A 10,332-nucleotide genomic window follows, 5' to 3' on the forward strand; every position below is an offset into this window, starting at 1 on the left:
AGGCACAGCATTTCACTGCTTCCCTTATACTTTTTACAGAGGAAACAGGACTACCTGGTCTGTACAATCTCGCAGTAAACTAACTGACCTCCTTCTCCAAGGACTTAATTTGACTGTCAGCTAATTGGGTGACCCCTTCTACTGAGCTCTCATCTTTAGTCAATTCTTGTAAGTCTCACTCATTTGGGCTTGGATAGTATCAACTTTGGGCCAAGTACAGATAAGTTATTCAAGAAACATCACCCTGCCCTGACACCTCCCCCATCGCCCTCGAAAGGCCACCAGTAAACTCAAGAATATCCAGAAAGAAGAGTTTTGTTCTCTTTTCTGCTGAGTGACAGAGAAAGGACCCTGGGAAGTCAATTTGCTGTCTCGGTGAAACAACCAAGTGATGGTTACAGTACCATCAGGATCATGGAATGTTTCAGACAGGCAATTTTGAAGAATTAGTCCTTTAGACTGAGAGTTGGTGGATGAGGATTTGCTGTATCGATACAAAGCATTGTCAAAGTCTTTGAGGCAGGATGCTAAAAAATACTGCTCCTATGTGTACAATAGTATGACATATATTTGAGCAAGCATAGAATAAACATCACCACTTATTTGTAGAAGGCACAAATTCCACAGGATAATCCTACTGCAACAGTGAGTGAACCAAAGCATGTAAAAAACGAAGACATGCTAAAGAGGAAGGAAAGAGAGAAGCAGTTGCTGGGAAAACAAACAAACAAACAAAAAAAAACAAACTAAAAGCCAAAAACTCTCCATACCCCCCCAAAAGAAATCAAAAAACAACAACAAAAAAAACCAACCAAAAAACCCCCAAACCAACCAAACCAACAAACACACACACACCCCCATTTATCAACATATTTTTAGATTATTTCTTTACCAGTGTGAATGGTTATGTGAGACAATTAGAGCGGCCCTTTAGCCCGCACTCAACACAAGGCTACTGAGGCACACAATTCCCCACTTACTTACACATTCAGAGGTTGCCAGGCCGGCCACTGTGCTTTGGCTTTGATGACGGTTAAAACCTCATCGCTCTGTTAAAAGAGGCAAAACAAGAAAGTGATTGGGACAATTTTACAATGAGAGTGATGTGTCCTACAGCAAAAAAAAAAAAAAAAAAAAAAAAATCAAAAAACCCCCCAACAACCAAACCAAATCCCTCTTGATTCTGACTATGAGAAATATGCTTTGTCCTTTTTGTTATCTGGGCACCCTGTGTCCTCAGCTTCACAGGATCCATCAAGGAGCCTCTATGAATGCAGGAGGCAAGAGCAGCAAACAAAGGCAGTCAGACCTTGGGCACAGTTTCTTTACCTTCTGCAGGACCTGGAGTGACCTTAAAACACCAGTAGTAGTTTGCAGACAATGTTATTTTTGCATCATGAGCCAAGGGAAAGCTTTCACCAGGAATTCATCAGGTTAAAAAAAAAAAAGCAAGGACAGAAAAATTGCTTAACACATTACAGATGTACAGACGAAAGTTAGAGGCAGCTCGTCTAGGTAATCAAACCCTGTGAGCATGTATGATATATTATTTATTATTCTTATACATTTAAGGATGTAAGGAGTCCACGGTGGATGTGTGGCAAACTCCTCCATTGATAGCATTTTCTCTTTGCTCTCCATTTATGCACGTGAAAATTATAAGGTGAAATACAGCAGCCATTTCTGAAAGCTCACAGTGTGGCAAAGCACTGTACGAAGATTATTTCCTGAAGTCTCTTTGAATTCCCTCATCAGCAGTTTTAAACTTTATATTGGTGCAGTAAACCCAGGACAAAGGCAGGAGACTGTTAACAAGGCTCTGATGCCCAAAAGACATCTGTCACACTTTTTTAGAAGCATTTTCCCCATCTCCCCTAGGAATCCACCCCAGTAATTCGCCTGGAGGAACACAAAGTTCACAACTCACTCACATGATTTCTACTGTCTTTTTAAAATATTTCCCAATTAGACCAAGAAACCCACTTCATACATTACCAGTAATTGGCACTTCCAACAGAGCTGACCTTTCAGTTTAGTGATAACAGTGCCATTTCTTGCTTGATAGCAACAGCCCTGACATCCCAGACTAGTTCTAGTCCATACACACCCCTCTTCAAAGGAAACAAATTTCACTGGTTGTTTCTACCACTGTCACTATTTTCAGACTCTCTCTTTTTACCAAAGCAAGGGCATTACAGCACTGACGGGCCCTCTCTGTGACACACAAGGTTTTCAGTTTTAGGAATAAATATGTGACCTCTCCCTTAAGCTGAGTGGATGGATAAGACATTTCCTGGAAATCATTTATATATATATACAGATGCTTGGCCATAGCCTAGACCACAGGAAGTGTGCTGAGCTAAGAGAGCTGAAAGTCCAACTCTACAAAGGCAAGTGAGTATAAAAATACTTTATCAAACTCCCATACTAGTGATACAGTTGGAATAAAGAGAATTTTGTGTTGAGAGGGAGCAATCAAACAGCAGGCAGGAGGGCTGTGCCAGCAGGCAGATCCACCGGGGCAGGCAGGCAACCTACCAGCACAACCCTCTCTCCCAGCCTGCCTGCTGGGCTGGGTGGAACCAAACAGAGATGAGATCCGTGCAGGAAGGATGCATCACATACAGGTTCATCTATAGTAACCTTTACATCCATGCCTTCAAAAATAGAAGAGACAGTTTTGCGCTCAAAGTGATTTAAAAAGAAACTCATTCAATGAATGAAGTTGAAAGTCTGAAGTTAGAAGACATTACTTCTTTTTCTCTGATGATAGAATTTGCCTTAATTTTTAATTTTCCTTGTTTCAACATCCTCAAACTTTCCAGCTGGGCATATCTTCATTTACTTGCCTTGAGAACACATTTGCATTCAAAATCATTAACTGTGTATTTTACATCGCAACAAAAGTCTGTTATGAGCACAGATGATTATGTTTATTAACGTAATGCACTGCTTATCTAATAAAAGGCAGCAATTATGTCACTAGCATCCAAACCACTCATGTCTGAAAGCATTTCAACACGTGCTATTCAAATTAAAAATGCATACCAGGAGTAGATGAACAATGACTAATAGATTAGCAGTAAGTGCAGAGGGAAGGAAATAAGGAACAAAGCGTGGTGCATTCAGACATCCCTGAATTTTAAGGAAGGTGAAAATTCAGATGCAAGCACAGAATTCATGGATACTTCCTGAACAAAAATGTAAAAATGCAGAATCCAGTGTTCTGTTGAGCCTGGAATGAAAATACACTTTCTTTTGTACCTAGAGCTCCTTGACAGTTATGTAGGATTAAGATACAACTTGAATTAAATCATTGCTATTCCAGACTGATATTCTAATTATGCAGTTGTCCATATCATGCAGATTTGCAATATTTATTTTTTTTTAAATGTAACTCCTACACTGCTATCAGTGCCAGTGTATATTTACATGCACTGGCAGACAGACAGATACACGAGTACATTCTTTGTACAGTAACGAGTTTTCCTTGGACAAGTCTTTACATCAAGAAGACGAAATCCTGGAAAACAATACAGCCAATTCATCTTTGGGTCTGCAAGGCTGTTGCCATGTGAGGTCTGGCTGCCAGGCTTGGCATCAGCCTGGGGATCCCAGGTCCAACTGCCACATATGTTGTCACCAGCCTGCATCTCCCCCACCTCCAGCAGGGATCAGGCTCGGGGAGTCCCCCCAGAAAGCAGTGACCTTCCTCTGCCTCCAGACTCTCCAGCTGACTTCCACACTTCTGGGGGAACATGATAAACCTAAACAACCCAGACAAACAGATGTTATCCAACACACGAGTTCAGAGCCTCGTGAACAATCCACAGATAGAGAGCAATCCACAGCAAAGATACAGTGCTTGGATTTCTGGCCAATCTCTTTACCTGCAGTTATTGGCAGGTGGTAGAAACTGAGAGGATATGCCTGAAGAGAAACCCACAAATTAATAATATGTAACTAGTTGATGTAACCCAACTGCCTTGAATAACCCAAATGCACAGACTTTACAGTAGAGGCATAAAACACCACATACTTTTTATTAATTTTATTAACGTTTTCTTAGTGCTTGCTGTCCTACATTTAAACCTATTTTTTCTCTTCTCTTCGTATTCCCAATGTTTTGCTTTGATTTTTGAAGTAAACAAACTCTCAAATTCACGTCAAAATATGGGAAAGAGAAGGAGGAGGTTTCACTGTGGTATGTTGCAAGTTGTCTTGGAAACAATGATTTACAAGTAATGAAAGTGTTACATTTTGAAAAAGAAAACTAAGATTGTTTACTAAATGACAGAGTGTCAAAATGTCACATCACAACAAGATAAAGGGAAGGGCACCAATGCTCTTTCTTGGAGCTGATGAAAATCCTTTAGGTCAAGTCTGATACGCACCTCTTCCAACAATAAAAGTGGGGGGGAAAAGGGGAAGGAAACTGTCTGTCAGCAGCTACAGAGCCATATAGAAATAAAGTATATCTCTGGAGTCATCATGGTAGATTGACTTCAGTATAATTTGGATTTTGGCCTAAGTTAAAACATGCGAAAATATCAAACAACCATCCTTTTCTCCAGATCCACTTTCTACATTGGTGTTCAAGCTGGGGGTGGGTGGCTGATTCAATAGCTGTTCCCTATGAAAGTTCCCTATGAAAGTTCCCTATGAACTTTTAGCCAAAAAGTCCTAATAGCATGATTTTAAAAGTTTGAGAATGTAATTCTAAAAAAATGAATCATTTACTTTACATCCATTGTTTCCTGCAATGTACAAAAGAATGCTCATGCAGAATAAAGCAATTAAATGGCAATTAGTAGTGGTATAAAACCACTGCTAAGTTAGATTGTTCAACTGTGCACCTACAAAAGATTAAAAACATTTCCTCAGCTTCAAATGAAAAGTGGGACATAGCTCAAAAAGGCATCATTAAAGATAGAATTTGATTTGAAGTCTTTCTCAACCAAGGGGATTTAAAACAACAAGTTTAAAGGGTAATATCCATTAAAAAGTAATGAAAGCTTTCAGTAAAAGTTTTAAGCATCATCTGAATACTTTTAGAATGAAAGTGAGATTAGTAGGATCTGGAAAGCCATGTAAACTATTCCATGTGCTCCAGCTGCTTTTTTGGTAAATCACACGATCAGTATCTTTTCTATACCGGAAGTTATTTTTACAAGTTTTATTCCTGTTTTTATTTCATGTGTGCCAAATAACATTAGAAAATATCACTGTGCAGATCACTTAGTACCTCGTAATAATGAAGTGATTCGGTTCAGCTAAATAAATGACAGTGTTGTTATCTGACATCCAAATCACAGCCAGATCCAATGAACCACGGGAATGAAAAACACCTGGTTTGGGCCAGAGCTTAATTTCCCTCATTTCATACTGCTGCTGCTTGGCATTCATTCCATTGTTTTAGAGCAGAGAACACTTGATTCCTTCCACAACACTCCTCATACTGTCTGAATGCCTTTCTGTCCGCAGCGGACTCATTTTCACAAGTTTCTTGGAAAATAGAAAAAGCAACATTATCTTCAATTCATAGATGATGAATTGGATGTCTTCTGGAAACAAACCTACACATCTGAATTTTAAGATAGCATCTCCCCTGCAGGATCATCCTTTCCCTCAAAAATAATTTGTTATTGAAGGAGAAAAAGATAAAGTGAGAATGAAAAAGTATAATGCACAGTATGTCTTCCGTGGGGAACAAAATGCTATAAAAATTAGAATGATACAGTGCTTTGGAGGGATAGTGGGGTGCTCTTAAAATCTGATCAGTCTTCTATGATTAGTATAAATAGACCTTATTCCAACTCCACTGTGGGCAGACACACAGAAATCACTTAAGGGTGAGGAAAAAAAGTATTTTCAGTATCCCTAAGACTCCTTCAGTTCGTGAAAATAGTTTCAGGCTAACAGAAGTCTTCAAAACCTCAAATTCTGGCTCCTTGTTGCTACATATGCTGTATAGTTAGTGGTCTTACCACAGAAGGGCATCAGGAGGAAACATTTAAGAGAACACAAACACCTGTTTGCATGCTCTGAGTAGCCAGGTAGTCTACAAGGACACCTGAAGACTCAGCACCACAGACAAGAGGATGGTACAGCTGTTCCTCTTGGGCTTAGGTTCCTCACTCACTGCTAAAAGGATGTACCTGCTTGGGACTGGCCACGGGAAGGTCCCTCTTGAAAGCAGACAACTTTCTTCCAAACTAGGAATGGTGACAGTGTTTGCTATAATGCTCAAACTACTGCTTATACCTTGATATAGGTGCAATTTTCTGTCAAGAGGTTTATATTTACAGCTGTCCTAAAACTGTCCCTGCTGCTGAGCAAAGGGATATCTGAACTCTGGACTATGATTTTCATCTAATAACCACTTAATGTTAGAAAGATGTTACCAGGTAGAGATGGAAGGGACTGTAATTTTAAGTACAAGTACTTAAATTCTGCTTAAGTTATGAGTAAGCTGTACCTTCTTTAATGTCATAGGATTGTTATGATACAGTAGCACAGCTTTCAGTAGAAGCTGAGTTGCATGATATTCACTTATGAAGAAGTTCACTGCAGCAATAAATGTGTCAGAAGGTACATTATAAGACCAGATAAAAAGGCACTATTTAACTCCAGTACAAATGCACACTTTCTTTCCAGGTTAAGAGAAAAATAAAAGCCAGTCTTATCTTTAAAGTATTATCTAATACAAAATACATGGCTAAATAATGCTCAGCACATTATAGACTTCTGTGATGTGTTACTTGAAATACAACATGTTTTCTCCAGGTTGATAAAATCTGTAGACATCTTGCCCACTTTAGTTTTACAGATGTATTTGAATGAAAAAGGGACACTGATGTGGGCACATCGCTGAAATTTATAAAAACTTTGAAAGAGAAAGGGAGTAGCTGTGTTTTCTGTGATAATAAAATATTTCTCTGATAAAAGCAGTTGTAACTTTACTTGCTCTGGAGTTCAACTTCATGTAAATATACACATTTGCTTTATAGTAATTGTGAATGTTTGATTAACTCCAGTATCAGTTAACCTGCTTTGAGTCTGCCCAGGTTTCTGAGGACTTCTTGTTTATGTGGAGCATGGCATAAGCTTCCCGTAGCTATTATCATGCTCATTACCAAGACTTATTTTCAAGGCTGCTATCATGAGATGTCAATACATCTTTTTTTTCAGCAGGTGTAGCCAAGAAGGCTGCTGAAGTTGTCCTAAGACTGAGATGCAGTTCAACATTAAGAGATTTCTTAATGAAAGCAGGTGCAAAAGGTGTTTTTTCCTGGTTCATAAAAAAAGCGCATTTTTGAAAAGGTTAAGCTTTTGGTCAGAAATTGCTTCATTTGGGAGGGAAAAAAAAAAGCCCATAGTTAAAGACAAAGACTCATTTTTACTATATGACAACAACTACATTCTCTTTAAATCTATGATTGACTTAGATTTAGGCAGATTATACTAAAGCCAGTAGCTCAGATTTGGAGTTATCATAAACAACAGCAAAAATGCATTTCAGTCTGTGGAATTATACCAGGATTGTGTTTGCCCATTTTACTTTGGCTTCTCTATGTTTATGACAGCAATTTTGTGGCAGCTGAGAAAACCACCCATATTATAAGATATATAAACATGCATGAATAGAATTCATTATTTGTCCACAGTATGTACAAATTCAATATTTCCCTGTACAAATAGCCATTTCTTTAATTAAAAATTCTTATTTATTTTCTTCCAAAAATAGGTAATGACATTTCAGAGAATATAAAATCTGTGCTTTTCAGTTCATCAAACATGAAAATCTGGGGGAATTTCCAGGCTTTTAATAGTGGCCAAACAATAAGAAAACACAATTTTGGGCTTGAGATGGATAAAGAAATACTGCTGGGGTGCAACTGAATAAAAATGTAAGGAAAGCTGAGCATTTAAATTCAGTCCTGAATTGTTTCCGTCTGAAAATATCCCTGCTTAAGGAGAGCAAGTAACCCAGCACTTCAGAGAGTCCCAGCTTAACTTATGGGCTGTACAGGAAAGCTTTCCTGAATTGGACACTTAGAAATTTTGTATTCACTTCTACAAAGAAAATTCTCTCTCTTAGACAACCAGGCTGAGAATTTTTCCCAAATGTATATACTGCCCAACTTTTCCAGAAAATATGGAAATATGTGTTAAAGCTTCACCATTTCAAGATGGGGATTGCACATATTATAGCTGAAAACGCATACTTAAAAAAAAAAAAAGCTTTTAAAAGGAATCATAGGAACTCCTGGTTTTTTTAATAATTACTAGGATGGGATGTAAAAAGAAGTATGTTGATTGTTACTCTTAGTATATAACCAAAAAGCACTGATTCATTTTGCATGAATAACCTTCTGCATTACCTATCCCACGGGGTTTTCTTTCAATGAAGTGTTTGTTTCAGGAGGTGAATGTAGGCTGAAATTAATAACAGAGCTGTTGCTAATGGCAACCCTGAAAACTGTATGCGTTATTTTATTTGCATTAAGTTGCAGTTACATAATCCAGCGTGTTCCCAATAAAGCAATAATTCATTTCTGCATAGTATAAAGCTCAGCAGTGTGTGTTAATGAGCCCTAGGTATGCTCTGAGTATCTGAGCTGTCATTTTCCGTGGCCGAGCAGAATCTTTAGGAAAAGGATCTCCCTCAGGAATCCAGTTCTTGATTGCATGTTGATTTTCAACTGTGCATTTTGCTTCATTCTCCGTAGAATGCTTCGCTGTCTCTAGGATTATTGAAATATTCTGAGATACTAAATTATTTTGCCAAAAACAAGGGCAAATCTTTTTACTACATCTCAGAATGGCTACTTTTTAAAGAAGGGGATAAATCTAGATTTTGAAGCTGATCATAAGTGCTGTATCTCCCACCCTGTGCTTAATAGGTTTATCCAACACATACCCTTCTGTCCTCCTTCTGTCTTAACTTTCCCAATTCCATCGATCCTTTAGACTAAACTAGGCTTTTGACCTATGTGCTATAAAACTACTGTTAAACTCTCAAATGATTGGAAATGGTGAGCACAGCAGAAAAGACACAGGGGAAAAAAAACCCCAAACAACAATCCAATGCACCAAGGCATTCTGTGTGCAATAAAGCAGCTGTATGCAACTGAGTGGCAACCTGCAAACAGCAAGACAAAAAACTGCATTCACTGGAGATAATGATAAAAGTGTTTTTAAGCACTGGGTTCACTCATCAGATTCATATTCAGGTAACTATAGCATTTTTTGCTCAGGTTCCTTGAAAAGGGTTTCAAAACAGTCAGGGATGAAAGCATTAGACAGGCTCTTGGGCATGTTATGAATAAGTGAGTTTCAACTGCTTAAATATCAGCAGGAAACCTCAGGAGAAGGCTGGGGCTGCTCTGAGAAACAGCCCAGGGAACGGGGACAGAGAACAATTCTGTCATCTGCTGAATTCTGGCAGTGAGACCCTAGGTGTCATGAAAATTCATTCTGCTGCTTTGCTCCCACATTAGCCAAATGTGGTAGCTTGAACAGAGGAGAAATAATTATTTGGATAATAGCAAGTGATTTTAAAAAAGACCAGCAAATTAGCTCGGGAGGTGAGCTTTCCTGACCCTTGACAGTGCTTTGACAAATCACTGTAAGGGCTTTTTTTCCATTCAGTATGTACAATATAAATATTCTAAATGTGCTTTAGCTGTTTTACAGAGGCAATTACAACAGCTTAATTTTCCTTCAGCAAAGCTACTGTGTCTAAGCCACCCTTCACTGTTCCATCCAAATAAAAGCCCAAACCAACACCACCAAAAAACCCAACCAGAATTATAGCCTTTAAACAAATTAAGGAATTGAGGATCCTACCATGAATTATATTTTTCTGGAATACTCTGGAAAGGAGTATTCTTTCAGAGAAATCAGTTTCACATCCTTTCCTCCCCACACACATGTTCAGCACTGCCCTGACAAACAGGTTGCTGCCGTGGGGGCCATTCCTCTGGCACTGTGCAGTCTCACGGTTTATGCTTTGACATTCACCTGTCTCAGAGTTTAATGATCAAAACACACGCATCTCGGATTTTAATAAAGTCATCTCAGCCTCTGACAGGACTTAGGAGAGCAGGGTTTTAAGAAGAATGTCAGAGATTTCTCCAAGGGGTGGAGATGTCATTTTTCCCATCAGGGGCTGCCTTTACCACCTCCTTTCCTTGCAACTCTCTTTCCTTGGAAAAACAGCTCAGTCTGCACTGTGTGACTCAGGACCATCTACGTAGTCCTCCACAGATAGCAGCTCCAGTCTGATATCCCTGATTCTGCCTGTGTACTTTAATTTTGCCTCAGCTT

At 38.8% G+C, this 10,332-nt stretch overlaps 1 protein-coding gene across 1 annotated transcript in view; it reads right to left on the reverse strand.

Annotated features, from left to right (window-relative positions):
• Positions 1 to 2,655, reverse strand: part of SPON1 (spondin 1) — a 34,317-nt gene extending 31,662 nt beyond the window's left edge. The window contains exons 1-2 of the mRNA XM_039384295.1: positions 2,539 to 2,655; positions 985 to 1,049 (exon numbers count right to left, since the gene is read on the reverse strand). Of these exons, the coding sequence (XP_039240229.1) occupies positions 985 to 1,049; positions 2,539 to 2,655 (182 nt within the window). The remainder of the gene's footprint in view (positions 1 to 984; positions 1,050 to 2,538) is intronic.
• Between the last annotated feature and the right edge of the window lie 7,677 nt (positions 2,656 to 10,332).

The sequence above is a fragment of the Pipra filicauda genome, unplaced genomic scaffold, assembly GCF_003945595.2.
Source record: "Pipra filicauda isolate LSUMZ 115617 unplaced genomic scaffold, ASM394559v2 scaffold345_size814242_pilon, whole genome shotgun sequence".
Taxonomy (NCBI): Eukaryota; Metazoa; Chordata; class Aves; order Passeriformes; family Pipridae; genus Pipra; species Pipra filicauda.